Source organism: Pelophylax lessonae (assembly GCF_965119305.1).
Source record: "Pelophylax lessonae genome assembly, chromosome: 3".
NCBI lineage: Eukaryota > Metazoa > Chordata > Amphibia > Anura > Ranidae > Pelophylax > Pelophylax lessonae.
The window spans coordinates 628,592,072-628,616,543 of NC_138770.1; the positions used below are offsets into that span (position 1 = coordinate 628,592,072).

Sequence of the window (24,472 nt, forward strand, 5' to 3'; positions counted from 1 at the left end):
ATCACGTCCCACTGACTTCAATGCAAAATTGCGTTCCACTGACTTCAATGCAACAAACACCAGTCACATTAATTACAATTTTAAAACATTTTAAAAAAAAGTTTGTTTTGGTTTTCGGCTAAGTGCATCCTGAATTTTCAGTTTCAGGGCAGGAATTTTCATTTCAGTGCACCACTAAAAACAAGTTGTAGCGGTAGTAATAAAAAACCTCCTCCTCTTAAAAAGCATCATGTTTTTTTAATTAAACCGAAAATCGTATTATTTCAAAAGGTTACATAAACACTATGGGGGTTGATTTACTAAAACTAGAGAGTACAAAATCTAGCGCAGCTCTGCATAGAAACCAATCAGCTTCCAGGTATTATTGTCAAAACTTAACTGAACAAGCTGAAGTCAGAAGCTGATTGGCTACCATGTACAGCTGCACCAGATTTAGCACTCTCCAGTCTTAGTAAATCAACCCCTTTATATTTCCAGGCACTGTGTTATCATTTTCAGCAGCGTTTTGGACAAAGGATCCCCATTCACAGAAGACGATATATACACTGCAGTCCATGAAGTACAAAGTGCGATAAGTATGGAGCTGAAAATAATTTGGGAATGTTGCCGGTCTGTAACCAATAGTCATTCTTTGTAGAATGAAGCGGAGTTCTGCCTGTCCCTGTATTCAGTTATTTTCCCCAGTAACAAACAGATGTACGTTCTTCTTTGACTGCAACATCTGCGCTGCTCTCTCTGCTCCCACCACGGCAGCCAGTCTCTGAGCATCGTACTTCGAATACAGAACGGTACAAGTCCACGTGGCTTCTTCACCCTGATTCCACGCCTTCATCATGTTACACACCTCACTGTAGAAGTGCGGGTAGGTAGGCAGTTCATAAAATATTAGGTTCCTGATGCCTTTCAATGTGTATCTGAAAGCAAAACAAATATTCTTACAATAGCATTATTCACATCTCCCCAGCTTTGTAGCATCACATAAAAGCCAGGACACAGACAAGAGCAGACACCTTCATATACTTTGTCTTTTGTCTGTAGCCACTCCATCCCATGTAAAATTACCCCAATTAGTCTGCAGTCTCCAAAAACTAAAACAGAAAGGTTTGATACTTTGTTAACCTGCACAGAACTTAAAGCGGAGTTCCACCCAAAAGTGGAACTTCCGCTTTAAATACTGCTCACCTCCTGACAGGCCACATTTCGCATTTCATTTTTTTAGATTTGACAGGTACCCGCTCCCCACTTCTGCTTGGGCCCCCTAGGCGACCGTTCTCCTTTCCCCCTCCCTCCCGGCAATCTTCTGGGACACGTCACAGGTCCCAGAAGATTGCCCGGCCATTCACAACACGCAGCGCGACTCGTGCATGCGCAGTGCGCGCCCGGCTGTGAAGTCGCAAGCTGTCACAGCCGGGTGTCCACACTAGAGGTGCCGGACACCGCCCGAGAGGAAGAGGATTGAGGTTTCGGGTGGTCACATTGCTGGATCGTGGGACAGGTGAGTGTGTGCATTTATTAAAAGTCATCAGATAATCATTTCGTAGCAGCTGACTTTTAATAAACACAAAAATGAGTGGAACCCCGCTTTAATTATTATTTTTTCTATTATATTTTTATTCAGCGGGCCAAAAGATGCAGCCCTTCTCTTGCTTTTACCTGACCCATGGGGTGCTATTCCTTCGACTGAGACCAACAATGGGGCACGATTTCTCACACACACACACACACACACACACACACACACACACACACACACACACACACTACTCCCAGTGTTACCAATGATGGAGCCATTTCTCCCAGTGACACCAATAATGGGATTTTTGTACTTACCGTAAAATCTATTACTCTGAGTTCATCAACGGACACAGCGCTCCGTAAATCATAACTACTGGGTTTTATTGCCTACTCCAAAAGTAGGACTAGGCAGAACAAAAACACATGGCCCATGGGCTGTCCTCAGCTTGCTAAATAACCCCCCCCTCTCTGCTCTATGTAATCAGTTTGGTAGCTAGTAGTATTAGAAGTATCAGAACTCCATAGAGGGGTGGGTGCTGTGTCCATCAAACCCAGAGAAATGGATTTTACAGTAAGTACAAAAAATCGAATTTTCGCTTTCGTTCATCGATGGACACAGCGCTCCATAAATCATAACTACTGGGATGTCCAAAAGCAGTCAAAAAGGAAATAAGGGGGTGGGGAAAATAACCCAAGGCTAAACATACGAACCCTAACCAGGACACAGGAGCCTTAACTGGTCACAGAATTCCCACCTGAAAAAAAAAAAAATTTAAAGAAAAACACCACTCAGAGGGAACAGCCCCTCATAAAAAGCAGCCTGCAAAACTTTGGCATCTGCGGATGCTTCTTTTGGCTACAAAGTATCTACTCTGTGGAATTTCGTGAACGTATGCACCAAGACCAATTGGCCACCTTGCAAACTTGCGATATTGATGCTTGATGATGGAAGGCCCAAGAAGTATTCAGCGCCTGAGTAGAATGCGCCCTGACAGGGAAAGGAGGAACCTGACCTTTAAAAGAATAGGCCTGAGTCACCGCCGGTCTGATCCATCTGGAGATGGTAGCCGAAGAAGCGTCCAGCCCTTTCCTTGGTCCTTGCGTAACCACAAAAAGCGAGTCTGACCTCCGAAAGGACTCTCTGGCTGCCAGATACACCCGAAACACATCCAAGGTATGCAAAGCAAATTCCTTGGAATGAGACACAAGGAAGGCAACACAATGTATGGTTGGGTTTTAAATACTGTTTAATTTTTTTTTTTTGGTTGAACCAGATGGACTTGTGTCTTTTTTCAACCTAACTATGTAACTATGTCCTCAATCAAATGGAAGTCAGAGACAACTTTGGGCAGGAATGATGGACAGGGACGAAAAAACACTTTATAACTATGGACCACTAAATAGGGACTAGGACAGGATAATGCCACCAACTCCAATACCCTGCGTGCCGAGGTAAGCGCCACCAAGAATACCACTTCCTAGGACAACGTAGGCAAGGAAATCTCCCGATTATTCTCAAATGGAGGTTTCTGGAGAACCGAGAGCAGAAAGTTTAAATCCCATGGCGGCAAAAGAGACTGTACAGGTGGATCCACGTGTCAAACCTCCTGAATGAAGGTACGAACTAAAGAGAATGTGGCTGGGGGGGATGGGGGGTCACAAAAAAAAGCTTGCCAAGCCGCTAAGTCAGTGCAGAAAGAGCAGAGCACAGGCTTGTGGAACCCACAGGTGCCAGCAGACCTACAGCAGCAAAAGATGTAAAAAAGCATCTTAAATAAAGGCAATCTTCAGAGCGGCAATCAATACTTAACCTCCCAGACTTTGGCATAAATTTCTTGGTGAAAATATAATCATACTCCACAACACCCTGCCTCACTTGTAAACCCTCATTAGGAAGCTTCAGTCTAGCAGCATGGTGTCATCTGCACAAACCGCATGTATCCGCCTCGTGTCCTGACCTTCCCTGGGACAGCAACCGCAAGATGCTCCCTCTCATGTCCCAGGCTTTTACTGCACTTTAAAACTACAAGTCCAGATAATTATCACCCTATGACGATGGGACACTATTCCATTCACTGACACCTAGGATGGGACACTATTCCATCCACTGGAAAACAACGATGGGACACTACTCCATTCACTGACACCAATGACGAGATGCTATTCCTTCCACTGAAACCAAAGATGTGGTACCATTTATCCACCCACTGACACCAAAGATGGGGCAAGATTTCTCCCATTACCTCCAATGATGGAGCACCATAAAAAACTGGCTTCAGGGGCGAGTCCAAAGGGTGGTGATAAATGGGGAGAACTCGGAATGGACTTGTGTGGAAAGTGGGATTCCCCCCAAGGATCTATCCCGGGACCAATCCTATTAAAAATGTATTCATAAACTATGTAGAGGATGGAATAAACAGCTCAATAGGGAGAGAACCTCTGGGAGAATTTAAAAAGGAAAAAGGACCTGGGGGTCCTAGTAGATGACAAGCTCAGTAATGGCATGCAATGCCAGGCTGATGCAGGCAAAGCCAACAGAATACTGACATCCATAAAAAGGGGATTCACTCCATAGATAAAACAATTTTCCCACTCTACAAGACTCTGGTCCGGCCACATCTGGAGTATGCTGTCCAGTTCTGGGCACCGGTCCTCAGGAAGGATGTGCTGGAACTGGAGAGAGTCCAGTGAAGGGCCTCAAAACTAATAAAGGGAATGGAGGATCTCAGCTATGAGAAAAGACTACAAGCATTCAACTTATTCTCTCTGGAGAAGAGACGCTTGAGAGGGGATATGAGATCAAGGTACAAATACTGTACTGGTGACCCTAGCATAGGGGGAAAAAAACTTTTCAGCAAAAAAGGAATATAAAAGAACTCGCAGCCATTCACTAAAATTAGCGTAAAGGGTTCTATAACGTCAGAGTGGTAAGGATGTGGAATTCTCTTCCACAAGCAGTGGTATCAGCAGGGAGCATCAATAGTTTAAAAAAAACTATTAGATGGGCACCTTAAGGACCACAACATACAGGGGTATACAATGTACTATTGACAAACACTTATCATAGGTTGAACTGGATGGACTGGTGTCTTTTTTTTTTCAAACTCACTAGGTTACTATGTTATGTTACCATTTCCTCCCACTGACACAAATAATGGGGCACTATTCCTCCCACTGTCACATTGATGGGGCACTATTCCTACCACTGTCACAATGATGGGGCACTATTCCTACCACTGTCACAATGATGGGGCACTATTCCTACCACTGTCACAATGATGGGGCACTATTCCTACCACTGTCACAATGATGGGGCACTATTCCTACCACTGACACCAATAATAGCACATTATCCTTTACCACTAACCGCAGGTGACAGGTCATCCTTTACTTTGACTGCTCACAAACCCTGGGACTTTATTAGAAGTAGGACAGGAACTTCTAAAAGGTAGACAGGAACATTCAAAACTCCAAGATGTAGGGGAAGAAACAAGGAACTATGGTAGGCAAGTTCCTGCCAAAGGATGTAATAAACATGCCCCCCAGACCACACTTTATACCAACAGAATATACTTCTAGATGAAGTGACCTATTACAAGCCTTTAGAAAGCGATCCACCCAGAGAATGATAAAATGCTCTGATATCATCCACCCTAAAAACTTTCAGGTTAACAAATGTAATGCTCCCACCTCTTATAGAAGTGAAATCTTTCCGTGACGAGGAGGAACTGTCTTTCTCCTTTCAGAAAGAACTGTCGCGCTCTGGAAATCCCAGGTTTGTCAGTGTATTCACAGATATGAGTGAAGCTGAGTTCCTCCTTTTTAAAGTAATTCCGAAGACGAACATAGTCAAAGTAGGATGGAACGTAGATTAGTGTGTGCGACATGATGGCATCTCGGTACTGCGACAGGATCTTGTCAGTGAAAAACTTGAATCTGTAGCAATAATAAACTTATGTTACCAGTGAGAAAACAGAAGATTTACAATTTTTTTACAGAACAATCCCTTCAGACATGGAAACCGTACCACACAGGACACTGCTACAGTGGGGAAAATAAAGTATTTGATCCCCTGCAGATTTTGTAAGTTTGCGGGGGGGGGGGGGGGTTTGAGGGGGCTATAAGTTTTATCCTAGGTGTATTTTAAAATGAGAGACACAATATCAACCAAAAAATGCAATTGCAATTCAGTGATTAAAATAAGTATTTGATCCCCAAGCAAAACATGACTTAGTACTTGGTGAAGAAACCCTTGTTGTCAAGCACAGAGGTAGAACATTTCTAGTGGTTGGTTACCAGGTTTGCACACATTAGGGATTATGGTCCACTCTTCTTTACAGATCGGCACTAAATTCTTAAGGTTTCTTGGCTGTCGCTTGGCGACTCAAAGTTTTAGCTCCCTCCATGAATTTTCTATAGGATTAAGGTCAGGAGACTCGCTAGGAGACTCCCTGACCTTAATGTACGTCTTCTTGAGCCACTCCTTTGTTGCCTTGGCGGTATGTTTTGGGTCATTGTCATGCTGGAAGACCCATCCATGACCCATCTTCAGTGTTCTGGCTGAGGGAAGAAGGCTCTCATCCAAGATTTTACAAAACATGGCCCTATCCTTGATAGTACCAACATGATAGGTGGCAATAAGACTGCTCGGGTACACATACAGAAGGGCTTCAGCTGACCAGTTATACCCAAAACCAGCACAGCAGAAGATCATAGGACCAGGTATTTTTGAAATCCTTGCGTGGAATTCCTGCTTACAGTTTACTAACTACCCACAAAACTGGCCCCTCCCCACCTAAGTTGACTAACCTGCGTAAGAAAGATGCATATACCTATTTGACTGGTCCTGGATGACCACCTTCTTGTTAATGGAGACTGTGGACCACCCTCTCATGTTTGATTGAGTGTTTGATGTCATATCATCACACCAGTCGCAATTTGTTTTTAAATAAATGTATTGGTTGTCCAAATAGTTTTAGATAGTATCTCTGTTATATACTATGCTAAGCTTTTTATCTTTATTTTTTGATTACCTCTGGTCTTTAAAAAGTCCCAAGGGGGATTTTTGTTCTTTATCTATTTATATTAACTTTGGGATGATGATCTAACTCCTTTTGTGTCTATACCTCTATCTTGTGATGTACTGTGTCAGCCAGTGGCGGCTACAGGGAAGAGGAGAGAGCTCCGACAACAGCTAGTAAAGCCTGGAGCAGGGGCTTCACCCATAGGCTTCAATGGTCCATTTGTGGTTGATGATCCCTCCTCTCCCTTGAAGCTGTGACAAGGGAGCTGGATCACGTGACCGGAGCAGAGCAGCCCGAATGTAGGTGAGTATATACATCACACACAGGTTAGTTAGCATAGGTGATAGGAGGGGCATGTTTTAAAGCTAGTTAGGTGTAAGCTGGAATACTACAGAATTTAAAAAAAAAAAAAAGGGGGTTATAAAAATTGCCTATAAGCCTAGGCCACATTTCAGCTTTATTTAGCTTCGATATTGCTAAAGCTACAATCACATAACCTTTAAAATAATAAAATCCCATTTAAAAGGTTGCATGCCATGTCAAAGTGCCTTCTAGGACCCTTACCTTGCATCTATCACAGAAATCACGCTATCTGCCTCCAATCGCTGAAACACATGGGGTAGCTGGACCAGCACCTGACATATAGAGCCGGTCTTAGGGATGTTCTTCACAGCTACCTATATTGAAATAAAGTAAGCAAAGAAAAAGGATTTAACTTACAGCCACTAATAAACCTTGCTACTTTGAAAGGGTCGTTGTGTCCTTGGATCTATTCTCTGCAAGACTCCAATGGCTTCTGGTGAACTTACCTGCCCATTGTAATTGAAGCAATGCTTATTAAATATAGAGTTTATCTGGGGCTCCTGCAGAGAGCTGAACAGCAGTGTCTGCCGATAGTATTTGGACCAGTTACTGAGGCTCCACATACGAACCCGGGAGAAGTCCACTCCATGAGAGTCCGTTGGTTGGAGGTTGAGGTAAGACATTAGGTGCTGAAACAAGGCAAATCAACAAAGTTATTAAAAAGAAAAACACATTTAGCTTCTGAACCTAAAACAAGAAGAACCTATTTTTAGATATAATACTTATAAAAGAAAAGTATGGGGTTTCCTTTTTTTCCTCATACATACTTATATAGGTGGATGCTGTATCTGTCCCTCGGCGCCTCTACACTGAGAACCGAGCAATCGAAACGTCACCGATCGCTCGGTTCTGACAGCTCCCCGAGCAGAGAGCTGCTGACTGTCAGTCACCGCTCTCTGCTCTGCCCCAACCTTGCTCATTGGAGCACTGGGCTTTGGAGGGGCGGAAGCGGCCGGCTGAGCGGGGTGTCAGTGCAGGCATCTGGCGGATCCCGACTTCCACTGTGATGACGCGGTGCCTGGACCGACTTCTGTGACGTCAGCAGGGAGCAGACTTCAGCCCGCTCTCTGCTGAAAATGGGTCACGGGAATGCAGAATGAGCTGCACTCCTGTGATCCATAGAAGAGGCACAGCCAAACAAGCTTTGGCTGTACATTTCCTTCAAAAAGTGTTACTAAACTCACAACAGTAAAATCAGTCTGTATATGCAGTAAAGCATGCTTGTTATACTCACTTGGAACCTAAGTTAATCCTTTTCATTGTGTAAAAAGGCTGTTCGATCCTGTCTTCTCGGATCCTCCCCTTCTTCCACTGTCTCCAATCCCTCTCCCATTAGAACATAGCCTTTGGAGTCATTCTGCACATGCTAAGCTTTCGTGTGTATTGCTAGAGAGTTTTTTCTTTTTCTTGGGGGGGTGCATGTGATCAGCAGAGGGCCAATCATCACTGCCCAGACAGTGGGTCAGGCGTCCTGCAGCCTCGTAGGACAGTCAGAGGAGAATTAAAACTCCTCCAACAAGCTTTAACCAGACACTGATAGAAGTCACAAGACTGCTATAAAACTGCTGAGAAAAGATATTTAGCAGTTTATATTTACTAAAATAATTGCATTTCCATGTTCTGTGGGAGACCAGATATAGTGAATGTAGAGTCCTGGGTATAGTAACACTTTAATATAATTTACAGATAGCTACCCATCCCCGTGCAAAAATTATAATACAGCAAAATACTGAACTGTGCTTGCATTCTGCTCTATTAGACAGTATGGACAATACAGTACTTCTCTCTTCATCTGAAATTGTTAGCTGCCTGGTTGTCAAGCTGATCCTCTGGCTTTAATACATTGAAACACTGACTGTAAAAAAATAGGATTTTAAACTTTTCTCTACCTTTCCCTATTTCTATACTTGTGCTCGGATAGCGAGTGAAAACACTGAAGCTAAGCAGCTAGCAATTCCAGGTCACCAATGGAAGCCCCATTATTACTCCTATGGTGGGTTTATTTGAAATGCTTTACCCTGTATATTGTGCCACAGTTAATCCTTCTGCTGAATATGGCTGGGTGTACAAATCACAGCTGCAAGGGCTCCAGGATGCCATTGCCCAGGACCATGTGGCACTTGCCTATATATAAAAGGATGTGATGTTGATACACAACAAACAAAGACTGGGAACCAATGAATTAGAAAGAAGTTTAAAGCATGACTTTAGGGCAAAACTTTTTGTTTTCTTTTTTAGTTTTGGAAAGAATGAAGAGGTATCAGAACACTCGTTGAGTTTTTATTGCCGTCTGTGCCCCTATTATGGAGGTTCGCCCTTTCAAATTTTTCCTGTTTACTGCTATCACCAAGAGTGAGAGTGAAAGAAAATGATACATTTTGGGTTGTCAGTAGAATAGGAAAAGAAGGAAAATCTTCCAATGGGGCATCTGGTGACAAGGAGGGATTTACTATCACTTTCTGTTTGGCTATGAAACAGGAAGTGAAGGAAAATTTCCCCAATGGGACACAGATGGCAAAATAAACCTGACGGGGCATAACCCTCCCTTACTCTATCCAAAATAAAAACAAAATGCCTATAGTTCTACTTTAATGGTGTTCGCTCAGTTTTATTTTGACTAAAAGTTTACAAAATGTATAAAATGGCATTATATACACAACATTAAATTCAATTAAAAGCTTTAAATTACACAAATTATTCTTTTCACTCCTCTGTCAGAAATCTTGCGAGGAACACCAGGTCATGGCCAGTTTATGGTAAAATGAAGGGGAAATTATGTTCTTTCCACTTCCGGGTAATGGCCCCAGCAGTGCTCACTGGAACATTCAGAAGTTTAGAAATCCTTCTGTAACGAATGCCATTAGCATGTTTTGCAACAATAATGTTGCACAGGTCTTTAGAGAGCGCTTTGTTTTTTCCCATCATGAGATGTTTCTTGTATGACACCTTGGTAATCAGACACCTTTTTTATAGGCCATCAGTTGAGACTGAACCAGCTGATATTAATTTTCACTGACAAGAGGCAGGATTGCTTTCTAATTACTGATAGATTCAGCTGGTGTCTTGGCTTTCCATGCCTTTTTGCACCTCCCTTTCTTCACGTGTTCAATATTTTTTCCCTGTGTCATTCCATTTTATTACACATAACTTCATTTCTGAACTTATTGCACGGGTCGTTACCGATATGTGGTGAACATTTGTGGGGGCATGGTTACAACGTGTCTGACTCCACCTAGTGGGGGCATGGTTACGTCAGGTCTGACTCCACCCTGGGTGGAGTCAGACCTGACGTAACCACGTCCCCAGAGCCGGCCTACGATCGCATGTGAGGACGCTGTATCTTTGCTCTTTTACATCTGTTACATGGGAATACATGCTCTAACTGGCGTTGTATATGTGAGTGCACTGTTTTTATCTTTAATAAACCATTTTAGTTGTACAGTATCACACTATGTTCTTGCCCATTTCTAGCCTGGTTTTCTACATTGAACATCTCCATACAGATGTTCCATGCAACAAGCGATTACACCTGGTGGATCTCTCGGCAGACAATAAGCTAGCTAAGGTTTATCCATTGATTTGGGTGACCATATTGATCTGGTAAGCAGCCTCTTTGGATACCCTTTGGTGATCAGATCACGAGTGCTTTACCTCTTTTACACTTACCTATGGAGTGGTATCTTGCCTGCTGAGACTTGTGATCCTTTTTCATGTTTTTTTTCTCCTGCACGGAATATATGCTCAATATTGATATTTTCATGTGAGTGCAACACTTTTCTTTTTAATTTGGGATTGTGTGTACGGTATTATGTTTTTGTCCATTTTTATTTTCATGGCACCTGAACTCCCATCATGAGTATCTCTGTACATGTGCATTATACTATAAGTGAACCATACCTGGCGGATTCTTCTATTGATTTTGAGCTTTATCCATTAAATTGAGTGACCAGATTGTTTTGATGGTCTCTGAGCTTCTGCCATTGAATACCTTCTATTGCATATTATATTGAATTACACCTGGTGGATCTCATTATCATCAATTAAGCGAACCTAGGTCTATCCATTAAATTGGATGACCATTTTCATCTGGTAAGCAGCCTTTGGAACATACCCTAGAGTGTTTTTTCTTCTAGCAAACATAGTGACGCATATGTGCTGGGACTTGTAGTTCTTCATATCCATATTTCACTTATTTTGGATTGGCACGATTAATTGGACTTTTTATTAATTTATCAAGGACTCACAATTCACAACTGTTCATTTATATTTTATGCTTTATATAATTTTTTTGAGCATCACCTGGTGACATTATTTCACTATTTTTATTGGGTTAAGTGCAACACATATCTCCATATACAGTGGATGCATTTTACCGGTGCATTTTTTTTTTTACACGTGTTTTTGATGCGTTTTTAATGCATTGTGTTTTTGGGAGGGGTCTGTTGTATTACTGGAGGAACCAGCAAAAATGCATCAAAAATGCAAGTACTGTGCTTTTAAAGCGTTTTTAATGCAATTCCATTGAAGTCCATGGAATCAAAAACGCAACCTGATGCGAGTAAAAAAGTCCCTGGCCCTTTCCAAAAAATGCACCAGTGGAAAAACGCACAGATGTGAACATGACCCATAGGAAACCATGCTAAATGGACTGTAGTGAGTTTCCAAAAAAAAAAAAACCTGAAAACACAAAATGTGAACCAGGCCTAAATCTCCCCCTTTGTGCCTTTTCTTCAACTATATTACCTATGAAACTATGTACCAAGTAGCAGCTGGAAGTGAAGCATATACAAACCCAAATCCAAAAAAGTTGGGACACTGTACAAATTGTGAGTAAAAAAGGAATGGACTAATTTACAAATCTCATAATCTTATATATTTTATTCACAATATAATATAGATAACATATCAAATGTTGAAAGTGAGACATTTTGAAATGTTATGCCAAATATTGGCTCATTTTGGATTTCATGAGAGCTACACATTACAAAAAAGTTGGGACGGGTAGCAATAAGGAGGCCAGAAAAGTTAAATGTACATATAAAGAACAGCTGGAGGACCAATTTGCAACTTATTCGGTCAATTGGCAACATGATTGGGTATAAAAAGAGCCTCTCAGAGTGGCAGTGTCTCTCAGAAGTCAAGTCGAGCAAAGGATCACCAATTCCCCCAATGCTGTGGGAAGAATAGTAGAGCAATATCAGAAAGGAGTTTGTCAGAGAAAAATTGCAAAGAGTTTGAAGTTATCGTCATCTACAGTGCCTAATATCATCCAAAGATTCAGAGAATCTGGAACAATCTCTGTGCGTAAGGGTCAAGGCTGAAAAACCATACTGGATGCCCGTGATCTTCGGGCCCTTAGAGACGGCACTGCATCACTTACAGGAATGCTACTGTAATGGAAATCACAACATGGGCTCGGGAATACTTCCAGAAAACATTGTCGATGAACACAATCCACCGTGCCATTCGCCGTTGCCAGCTAAAACTCTATAGGCCAAAAAAGAAGCCATATCTAAACATGATCCAGAAGCACAGGCGTTTTCTCTGGGCCAAGGCTCATTTAAAATGGACTGTGGCAAAGTGGAAAACTGTTCTGTGGTCAGACGAATCAAAATTTGAAGTTTTTTTTTGGAAAACTGGGGCGCCATGTCATCCGGACTAAAGAGGACAAGGACAACCCAAGTTGTTATCAGCGCTCAGTTCAGAAGCCTGCATCTCTGATGGTATGGGGTTGCATGAGTGCGTGTGGCTTACACATCTGGAAAGGCACCATCAATGCTGAAAGGTATATCCAAGTTCTAGAACAACATATGCTCCTATCCAGACATCGTCTCTTTCAGGAAAGACCTTGCATTTTCCAACATGACAATGCCAGACCGCATACTGCAATTACAACATCATGGCTGCGTAGAAGAAGGATCCGGGTACTGAAATGGCCAGCCTGCAGTACAGATCTTTCACCCATAGAAAACATTGGCGCATCAAAGAATGCATCAAAGGAAGATGCGACAAAGAAGACCTAAGACAGTTGAGTAACTAGAAGCCTGTATTAGACAAGAATGGGACAACATTTCTATTCCTAAACTTGAGCAACTTGTCTCCTCAGTTCCCAGACGTTTGCAGACTGTTATAAAATGAAGAGGGGAGGCCACACAGTGGTAAACATGGCCTTGTCCCAACTTTTTTGAGTTGTGTTTATGCCATAAAATTTAAAATCAATTTATTTTTCCCATAAAATTATACATTTTCTCAGTTTAAACATTTGATATGTCATCTATGTTGTATTCTGAATAAAATATTGAAATTTGAAACCTCCACATCATTGCATTCTGTTTTTATTCACAATTTGTACAGTGTCCCAACTTTTTTGGAATCGGGTTTGTACACAGACATCACAGAAAAGAGTTGGATGTGAAGATCCATTCTCTGGGAAATGCTTATGAAAAGGTGCTAGGTTATCTAAACCAATATTTACCACCTACCAGGACATGTTCCCAGTTCTGCATCAGATAAATATCAGCTTGATCAATGATGAGTATCTCTATGGAAGAGAGGAAATCAAAATCTCGTTTTTTCTCTCCTTCACTACCAATGATGGTACGAAGACCAAGAGGAGATGCAATAATGATGTCGGAGGAGTAGAATGGAGAGTAAAGTCTCATGCTCTTCTGCAGAATGGCCACTCCTGTCAAACAATGGAGCAATGACAACATTAATGTGCTTCACAATGACTCAAACCAATAACAAGCAGAGAACATAAATCCTGCTTTATTACTGAGCTACAAATACAAGATCTGTAAATAGCCGTTTACCTTTCTACAGAACTTCTGTGATTCTCCCTTAGAACGTTTTGGCTTTTTTTTTCTTTAAAGGCTAAAAAGTGCTTCAGTTGTTTATTTTGCCCCTTACAGCAATGGGAAAAGAAGTGCATATTTTTATGATGAAGCAGCATTCAATTCAATTCATATGTAAAGCCAAAACTGAATTTTTGTAAAATCTTTCCTGTAAAATTCCTTTCTCTGAGTCCTCCGACAGTCGCCGCCTCTTCATATTCGTCACAATGGGGTATTAGACTTTGCTCCGAAGGAGTAGCTAGGCAACAGAATATGTTAACATTAAAGCTTTTAACATATCCCACCCTCAAGGGGTGGTCCCCTCAGTCAATACCCTCCTACTTCCTGCAACCATATCTCAGTTTCAGTGGAATAGCAGTAGAGTATATAACCAAAACCCCAAAAGAGGGGCGGGGGCGGCGACTGTCGGAGGACTCAGAGAAAGGAATTTTACAGGTAAGATTTTACAAAAATTCCGTTTTCTCTTACGTCCTCCGACAGTCGCCGCCTCTTCATATTCGTCACAATGGGGACGTCCCAAAGCAGTGCAAACATGAGGGGTGGGAAACGCATCCGCGCCGTAAGGCAACGCAGTCTCCGCATCAAAGAAAGGAACCTTACCAAAGGAAGGAAACCAGCTGGGCAATAGGAAAAAAACTTGCTCAACAGGAGCAACAACCCAGGAAAAACAAATAACCAGGGGATAAAAAAAAAAAAAACTTATCTCAACAGCCAGGGATCCCAACAGGTGACCCTAGGGAACAGCCGCACTAAGAACCTTGCGGCCAAAGGAAGCATCCGCCGATGCTTGAACATCCACCTTGTAGAATTTTGTGAAAGTGTGTACGGTCGACCAGGTCGCCGCCTTACACACCTGGGCTACAGAAGCCCCATGACGACAGGCCCAAGACGTACTCAGAGATCTAGTAGAGTGAGCCTTCACAGGCATAGGGGGAACTTTCCCCTGCAAGACATATGCCTGTTCAACGGTCTGCCTGATCCATTTGGCGATGGTAGAAGCCGACGCCGCCATGCCCTTCCGAGGACCCTCTGGAAGAACAAACAAAGAATCCGTCTTTCGAAAAGACTCAGTCGATTTAAGGTAAACCTTAATCGCCCGAACAACATCCAAAGAATGTAGTCTCACCTCTTTCGGATGTTTAGGCTTCGCGCACAGCGAAGGCAAGACAATATCCTCATTGAGATGGAATTCCGAAACTCGCTTCGGAAGAAAGGAAGGATTAGGTCGCAAAACCACCTTATCCAAGTGAATAACCAGATACGGAGACTTGCAGGACAAAGCCGCCAGCTCCGACACTCTGCGAGCCGAAGTGATCGCAACCAAAAAGGCGACCTTTTTGGACAACATAGACAACGAGATCTCCCTGATCTGTTCAAAAGGAGCACGCTGTAACACAGATAGAACGAGATTCAAGTCCCAAGGAGGCAGAGGTTCCCTCCTAGGAGGAACCAGATGCCGCACACCCTGAACAAAAGTGCCAACCAAGGAGTTGGAAGCCACGGACGTTGAAAAAGAACGGCCAGCGCAGACACCTGACCCTTTTTTGTAGCCAGCGCCAAACGCTGATCGACACCTGTTTGAAGGAAGGACAATACTCGAGAAACCGAGTACGTGGGGGGTGAAAACCCCCTGGACTCACACCATGCAAAATAGGCCTTCCAAGTACGGTAGTAAACCTTCCCCGAGGAAGACTTCCTCGCGTTGATCAAGGTATGAACGACCTCAGGGGAGAGACCCCTCTCCTTCAGGACCTCGGTCTCAACAGCCAGGCCGTCAAAGCCAGCGACTGTAAAGCAGGATGGTATATCGGCCCTTGAGACAGGAGATCGTTTCGAAGAGGCAGACGCCACGGGGCGTCGACCGCCAGATTCACGAGGTCTGCGTACCAGGACCGGCGAGACCAATCCGGCGCCACAAGAATCACCGTGCTGCGTTCCGAGTGTAACCTGCGAAGGAACCTGGACAGCAACTGAATCGGTGGAAACGCATACATCAGCTTGTGCTGATGCCACGGGGCCACTAACGCGTCCGACGCGTCTGCCCGAGGGTCGCGCGTCCTTGCCACGAACCTTCTCACCTTGTTGTTGAGACGAGACGCGAACAGGTCCACATCTGGAAGACCCCACTTCGCGCACAACATCTGGAAGACAGCCGGGTGGAGAGACCATTCCCCCTGATCCAGGGTCTGGCGACTCAGATAGTCCGCCTGCCAGTTCTCCACCCCTGGAATGTGAACCGCTGTTATCGCCGGGACATGAGTCTCGGCCCAAGACAGAATGTCGGCCACTTCTCGAGCCGCTCGGGCACTCCTGGTGCCCCCTTGGTGGTTGATGTAGGCCACCGCCGTGGCATTGTCCGTCTGCACCCGAACCGGACAGCCCTGCAGCCGGTCCGTCCAATGATGAAGGCAGAGATTTATTGCACGCAATTCCAGAATGCTGATCGGAAGGACTCCCCCCTCCGACCAAGTTCCCTGGGCGGACAGAACGCCCAGAACACCACCCCAGCCCGACAGGCTGGCATCCGTAGTGATCACCGTCCACGAGATAGGACGAAAAGACTTGCCCCCCGACACCATCGGGGACTGGAGCCACCACAGAAGGTCCCTTCTGGTGCGATGGCCCAACGAGATTTGAAGATCCAGAGATTGAGGTCGCCCGTCCCACCTGGACAGGATCTCCGATTGGAGACCCCGCGTGTGAAACTGGGCGAAGGGAATCGCCTCGAAGGCCGAGACCATCAATCCCAGACATCTCATGCACGTCCGCAGAGACGAGTGCGGAACGTCCCTGAGGGACCTGACTTCCTCCTGAAGAGTCCTGAGTTTGTCTTCCGGCAGGAAGACCTTTGCCTGAACCGAGTCCAGGATCATTCCCAGGTAGGGAAGACGAACCGACGGACTCAGCGTCGACTTTGGAAAATTTATCGTCCAACCAAACTCCTGCAGAGTTTGCATCGTGACAGACAGGTCCTTTTCCAGACCCTGGCTGGTCGCAGACCGAACCAGGATGTCGTCCAGATACCCCAGGACAGAGATGCCCTGGGCCCTCAGCAATGCCAGAACCGGTGCAAGCACCTTGGTGAAAACCCGTGGAGCCGAGGCGAGACCAAAAGGTAACGCCACGAACTGGTAATGATCCTCCGCAATGGCGAATCGAAGGTACCTCTGGTGACCCTCGAAAATCGGGATGTGAAGATACGCATCCTTCAAATCGATGGAGGCCATGAATTCCCCCGGAACCAGGGCAGCCACCACCGACCGCAGGGATTCCATGCGGAACTTGCGAACCCGCACAGAGCGGTTTAGAGCCTTCAAGTCCAGAATTGGACGAACCTTGCCCTCCTTCCTGGGCACGGTGAACAGATTGGGATAAAACCCCCGAAATCTGTCCCGATGAGGCACCGGAACCACTACTCCCTGAGCCCTCAGGTCTCGCACTGCCAGGTGCAGGTCCCGTAAACGCTCTGGAGACAGTTGAAGATTTGAGGGAAAAAATCTGCTCGCCGGCCGAGAGAGAAACTCGATCTTGTAACCAGATCGAACGATCTCCTGAACCCACCGGTCCCGCACGCGGGCCAACCAGGGTTGAAGAAAACCGAATAAGCGTCCCCCCACCCCAAAACTGGGTGAGGGCGCCCCTTCAGGCCGCACTGTTATGGGCAGCGGGTCCGGACTGACCGAACTTCTGTTTACCAGACCAGGGCTTCTTTTGAGAGCCCTGTCCCTTGAACGGTTTGCCCTTGTAGTGCGACCGAAAGGCACGAAAGGACCCCTGAGGAGGCCGAAAATTAGCATGTTTCTTCCCAGAAGCCCCCTTAGCCTTGGGGAAATGGGGCAAGAGAGTGCTCTTACCTCCGGTGATCCCCTTAATCAACGCATCCAAGGACTCCCCAAAAAGGCGAGACCCATCATAAGGCAGATTGGCTAAGGTCTTACGCGAAGATTGGTCCACCGACCAACACTTCAACCAAACCAGGCGGCGAGACAACACCGCCACGCTGTGTACACGTGCAGCCAACGGGACTAAGTCCAAGTCCGCATCACACAGATACATGACACCCTGGTGGATTTGATCCACCATATCCAGGGTCGCCGGCGAGGCCGAATCGGCCACTAGGACGCGCCTAAGCATCTGCATCCAACTTGCGACAGCCTGGGCCGCCATAAGAGAGGCAAACAGAGCTTTAAGCATCGAACCCGTAACAGAATAAGTATGACGGGCAAGAGACTCCAGTCTTCTATCCGTGGCATCACGGAACACCGGGGAATCCTCTGCAGGAATCGCAGTGGATTTGTTCAAAACCGCAATTGCGTGATCCACCGGGGGTGGCACACACCACCGTTCATCAGTGGAAGGCGAAAAAGGATAACGCAGCTTGAAACTACTTGGCACAGCAAAAGGTTTGCGTAAATTGCGCCATTGTTCCTTAACAGCGCGCTGAAAATCATCATTGCAGGGAAAAACCTGCGGCGTCCTGCGTTTTCTCTGCGTCCCATAAGCCGCCAAGGCAGCGGGGGGACACACTTCATCCTGCAAACGCAGCGTTTGTTTTATGGAAGCAATCAATTCATCCATGATTGCAAGCTCTTCAGGCGAGCCAGGGGGAGAATTATCAACCCCCTCAACCTCAGCCTCCACCTCGGACCCCACGAGATCCAGGGAGGAGCGGGACCCCGATAAGGAGACCCCCGCCATAACAGTCCCATCACCTTCACCCTCAGAATCAGAGGAAATAGAAACTCTGGGTCTTTTAGTAGATTGAGCAGCCACCAGCATCTGCACCTGAGCAGCAAGGCCAGCCACAATAGTGGCCAAATCCCCCCCTGGGGGAGAAACAGCGGTCTCCTGGCTTTTCACCAAGGTGGCAGGAAATTTGCCCTCCTGAGAATCCATTGCCCCAATATGATATGCCGGAGAATAAAGGGTTAACTGCCCCCTTAACAAGCGCGGTGAGCGCAGCCCACCGCACCACACACAAGCACAATGAGACCCCCACAGGGAACAATAAACTGAACACAGGCAATGGATATAGCAAGAACAGAAGGATAAAACCTGAGGAGACCCTTGCCGCTGCTGCTGCCGCCTCGATCGGTGTACCCAGGAGAAGAGGAAGTGATGAAACCAGGGCGCTCTATTAAAGCCTATGGGAGGCTACAAGAAAATGGCCGCCTGCATGGAGAACATGCGGCCGGAGCGAGTGCAGGCAAAATGGCGCCGTTTGGCGCCGAAACCGCCGCTCCTACAGTACAGTTATGCATATAACACCAACCATATAAAAAAACATGGCAGATCGCCGCAGCGATCGCTGTATCGTGCCCCAACATGCCACAAAACATGCCCCACAGCACACAGCTTCTCACACTGAACAAGGCTGACACAGACAGTGTCACACAGCTCCCCCCCCCCCTTGCAGCCCGCAGCATGCAGCAGAGTGATAGGGAGACAAACAGTGTGAACAGAGGCAGGTTACACAGTCCCAGACTGACACCCCCCCCCCCCCCGACAGACAGGTCCCCACATAGATACACTTACCTCTCAATTGCGTGGGGGACCCGCACAGGCGAACAAGTCGCTGCACATGAGGCAGGGAGAGTCGCATACAAGACGCACAAAATTGGGGTTAAGAAACCGCACAGCGTCCAGTGAGGTAGCCACCTCACCAAGCATCCCTGCACCGAACAGGGATGGGTCGTTCACTGTGCCAGCCGCTCGATGGCAGGCTGGGAAGCCACTGATCCACGACCTGCGACCAGGGGGGATCAGCCCGAGACCCAGCCCGCATGATCCTCTTCGTCAGGAGAACTAACTAATGCTGACAAAAAGAACAGCTAAGTAAAGAGAGAGAAAAAACTCAAACAAAAAATCAAAAAAGAAGAAAGAGGCTGGGGCACAAAGCCCCAGCACAGAGAGATCCAGCTACTCCTGACAAGCTAGACATTGAAACTGAGATATGGTTGCAGGAAGTAGGAGGGTATTGACTGAGGGGACCACCCCTTGAGGGTGGGATATGTTAAAAGCTTTAATGTTAACATATTGTGTTGCCTAGCTACTCCTTCGGAGCAAAGTCTAATACCCCATTGTGACGAATATGAAGAGGCGGCGACTGTCGGAGGACGTAAGAGAAAACCTTTTTTTACTTTGGATAGAGTAGAGAATGAATTTGGTTGTTTGTAGGCTGGTTGGTAAGTTGAGCTGGGAATTTTCTTTGGTTTTGTTTTACATGCGTTGCTCTTCCATGTGCTCCTTGCTGTGAAGGCCAGTTATGGGGGGGGGGGGGGCAGTTGGCATTTGTTTGTACTGTTGGAATACTGGTAAGAGGACTTATTGGACACTTTTGCTGTGGGTTGTGCTATATGCTGGGTGTCCAGTGCGCCCCTGTGTTTTTCATAGTATGGGTTTAACTACATCATATGACGCCCTTCAGAATAGGCCACTTGTGCGTGCCTCCAGGGGTGCGCAGCAAGGCGATCGGTAGTGGTGTGTGTCGCCCTGACACACCGCATCTCTAAACACAGTAAACCCAGTATGACATAGGCTCTTTACCATCTGATCAGCTGTGTCCAATCACAGCATAACTAGGAAGTGCAGGTTATCGGCATTCCACTATTCACACTGACAGGGCGTGAGTAGAATAGAGCTGATAATCGGCTCTCCTGACAGGAAGGGTCTCCACAGATAATCAGAGTAAAGATTTTTAGTGCAGCCCCATCAACGCCCACCAGTTTCCAGTGATGCCAATCAGTTCCCATCAGTGATGCCTTTTAGTAGCCATAAGTGATGCCTTTCAGAGGCAATCAGCGATGCCTGTCAGTGCCCATCAGTGCTGCATATTAGTGCAGCCTCAGCTGTGCCCGTCAGTGAAGGAGTAAACATACTTATTTACAATCACAATATTTGCAGTCGTACATCAGTGAAAGGTGTCATAGCTGTCTATGTGATGGTAGGTGCAGCATGGCTGCTGCTGGCTCCCAATTATCATAATAGAGCAACCAGACAGCAGAGAACAGGAAATTACCGTATGCTTGTGACAGTTAGACATGCCCAACCTTACCTATCCTGAAATGATCATCGATATTCCCAGCAAACACTGCTTCATAATCATCTGGCCTCCTCAGGTTGGGAGGCCGGTCTTCGGGGGCACAGCCAAACTCATCTTTGAACCTCTTTTTGTTGCTCACATCCACTTTCCTATCAGGGACTTGCATGAGGCTGATTAGAATCTGGACCACTCGCAGGGCGGACTCACGAAATGGAACAACAATAAGGACCTGAAGATATCACAGAGAACTGTATATTACATGAATAGAGATGGGGGATGAACACCACAGAATTAAACAGCAAGATGCTACAGTGTCACACGAAGCATCACGTGGGAGATGCACTGGATTACATATAAACAAACTAAATTTGAGTGGTTCAAGTGTACCTACAACCAAAATTGTTTTTTGGATAGAGTAATGGAGAGTTAGAGGCCCTGTCATGTCTTTATTGCTGGCTGTGTCCCTATTGGTTAAATTCATTCTTTATCCAAGTCCTGGTGACCTGTCACTTGAATAGAAAATGAGTAATAAAATTGGGGACAATTGTTCCGGTGACAACAGTCAAGAGGGGAGTTACCTAAATTTACTGTACAGATTTCTTTCAACTTTGGAAAGGGTAATCTCCCCAATAGGACACAGACAGCAAAAAAAAAAAGACAGGGGTTTTAATTTTTATCCAACATGAAAATAATTAATATTGAATCACTTTCTTTGGCCTGTTTCACACCAGCTTCAGCTTGTATTAAAGAGTGTTGATTGCCACTTTGGGCAAGCTGCTAGCAGGCTTCAGCAAGCTTTCAATAGGCTTCAAGAAGTCTTGAAGCCTGCTAGCAGCTTTCTTAATGAAGCAATCAACACTCCCATTAGGATTTGTGCTCAAAAAAACTGGAGCTGCATGGCAATTTAAAATCTTTAAACAAGGATGATCCTGCAGCATGTTTACTGCACCTCACCCAACGACCAGTTAAAAAATACGCTCTGACTATTCAGCTTTTAAATGCTGCCAAAGCCTGCATCCCCCTCTGCTGGAGATTGCCTGCTGTACCCACGAGATCTTTATGGTTTTCTAAGGTGAAGGAGCTTCGGGACATGGAAGACTTGTCGGCTACTCTGCACAATCAGGAACAGGCTTTTCGGGACAAATGGAGAGCGTGGGATCACTTCAGTGTACAGACGCCTACCTGCGAGAGCTCTCTCTCTGGCTAGGGTGCGGGGGGTATGGGCCCAGGGAATCGGGTCATGCCAGCCCCTTCAGCTTCCTTCCTGCTTCTTTCTTCCCTCCTTCCTTCCCTCTTGTGCTTTTCTCCTCTACACCCTGTGGTTCCTGCCACCTTCCCCCTACTCTCCCCTCTGTATGTATCCTCACTTTCTCCCCAAGTCTGGGGTCTTCTGTAACTTATACTCAACTGCTTGTTCACTCCCTGACTGACTCCATGGTTAGGAGTCGTGGTTTCTCGCTCCTGTTCTGTACAGGAGCCCGTTCGTCGGTACTACCCTGGTACCTGACACTCACAAGTTTTGTATAATTGAGGTGGTTTACTAATCCATCAGCCCTTGTTTCATTTGATATGTCAGTTACTATACACGTCCGGGAGGGGTTTGACCCCACCTTTCTGGTCCAGTTGACCATGTTCATCCTCCAACTAATGTAACCTTTTTGACAAAACGATGTTTACGATGTTGTTGTCAGATTGTACTTTCTCATTTTTTCCTGATGTGCCTTAACTCTGTTTATACTGCAACCGCTTCTTAAATAAAGAAATTGAAAAAAAAAAAAAAAAAAAAAGCTTCAAAACAAAGCTTGCTAAAAGCTCTGCACATTCTTTGTCAAAGCTTGCTGTTCACATTGCTCTTCTACAAGCTGAAGCCCAAGTGCTACAGGCCTTGTTGATACTACAGTAAAGCATGACAAGGCGATTTCAGGTAACAAATGAAAATCAGTTAAAAGTTCTGTATATCTAAAGTCAAAACTTTTCATATTTTTACCTGGAATTACTGGCATATATGATAAGAATTGTCTACATGAAGAACTGCCCGTTTTATCTGTAACAACCAATCAACTTTTCCTCCAGACACTTGAAGATACAGAAAAGATAGATGAAGACCATTGGTTGTCAATGATATCTCAGACAGTTCTTCTTGCAGTGTTTCACTATGTCGAGAGCACCAAGAACTTGGAATACCTTAGGTCGGGTCAGGCCCTGGTCCCGGAGGGCCTCTTCGTCAACTCCGCTCTTCTGATCTCTCTTCTTGGTGTTGTTGTTGAGGACCTGGGAATTGGCTTTCAGCACATGATTCAGGGCATGAAGACAGTACACATGTCTAATCTCTTCCCCTTGTGCTGTTGCCAGCCTGGATGGGTAATAAAAGTCCTTGTAGGAATTCATAACTGTAAAAAGTTCCCTTTGTAAAGAGCTAAAGTTCTGTTCAGTCTGGTTTGGTAAATACAAACTGTTCACTTTAGGCCAGGTGGAATCCAAAGGCTTTCGTAGATAAAGCTTATCCAGGTCATTTTCCTTGTCTAGTTTTACGGGAAGAGCTTCCTTGAATGTAGCTGTAAATGCCAACTGTCCCAACGTTGGCCACTAAGGAAAGAAAAAAAAAATGAAATTATTAGTACTTTAGTCCTACCAAACAATGAATACTGGTTGGAATAAACATATGTTATCCTTTATTGGTAAAGAACTAGGAGGGTGGTACTGTAAAAATGATGAAGAGGTGCAATTACACAAGAGAAGAGAGTCAGAGGGGGAGAGCTCTGTGGGAGCATTCTGTGCAGATCAGAAATGCCACATGAGTTGTGAAGTATTTTGAAAGTAAAGCATGAAAATCTTCATGGAAGACCAGTCAGGAGGTTGTAGTAGAAGTGGAGGTAAGAAATGATACAAACCTGAACAAGAACATGAGTGGGTCTCTTGAAACATTGCATCCTAGATGCAGAAAGCCCAGTCTAAAATCCTTTACTCGTTTTTTTGCATTGTTGGATTTATGTGACATCACTGTGTACACCAACCAGCACCCACACCATCATGCCTGGATTTACGAGAAATCTGCATAGTATGGTATGAAGTTTTGGATTTCTTTAGTGACAGGTATGTCACTAAAGGAGTATGTGCAATATGGATGTTTACGGAGTGAAAGTAAAAAAAAAAAATATCACAAAAATAAAAATGGTATAACCAGCAGAAAAAAACAAGCAAAAGTACAACCAAGAAATAGCAACCTCGTGAAAAACTACACTGCTTAAAAAAAACTAAAAAAAAAAAAAAAAACTGAAGGGAACACTTTTTCATAGCATCAAGACAATTAAACTCCTAAGATATTGATCTGGTCAGTAAAGTAGTAGAGGGGGTTGCTAATCATTTTCAGCTGCTTTGGTGTTAATGCAATTAACAGGTGCAATAGATGGGCAACAATGAGATGACCTCCAAAACAGGAATGGTTTTACAGGTGGAGGACAATAAAAAAAATTTCCCTACTCATCTTTTCTGACTGTTTTTCACTAGTTTTGCATTTGTTTAGGGTCAGTGTCACTACTGGTAGCATGAGGCGATACCTGGACCCTATAGAGGTTGCAAAGGCAGTCCAACTCCTCCAGGATGGCACATCAATATATGCCATTGACATTTTTGCTGGGTCTCCCAGCACAGTCTCAAGAGCATGGAGGAGATTC

The 24,472-nt window shown here is 45.0% G+C and overlaps 1 protein-coding gene across 1 annotated transcript in view; it reads right to left on the reverse strand.

Moving 5' to 3' along the window:
- Positions 1-544: 544 nt before the first annotated feature.
- The window catches only part of UTP25 (UTP25 small subunit processome component), a 45,943-nt gene continuing 22,015 nt past the window's right edge, over positions 545-24,472 (reverse strand). The window contains exons 6-12 of the mRNA XM_082248863.1: positions 22,983-23,384; positions 20,811-21,027; positions 13,385-13,587; positions 7,349-7,531; positions 7,104-7,216; positions 5,206-5,451; positions 545-914 (exon numbers count right to left, since the gene is read on the reverse strand). Coding sequence (XP_082104989.1) covers positions 668-914; positions 5,206-5,451; positions 7,104-7,216; positions 7,349-7,531; positions 13,385-13,587; positions 20,811-21,027; positions 22,983-23,384 — 1,611 coding nt within the window. The 3' untranslated portion in view covers positions 545-667. The remainder of the gene's footprint in view (positions 915-5,205; positions 5,452-7,103; positions 7,217-7,348; positions 7,532-13,384; positions 13,588-20,810; positions 21,028-22,982; positions 23,385-24,472) is intronic.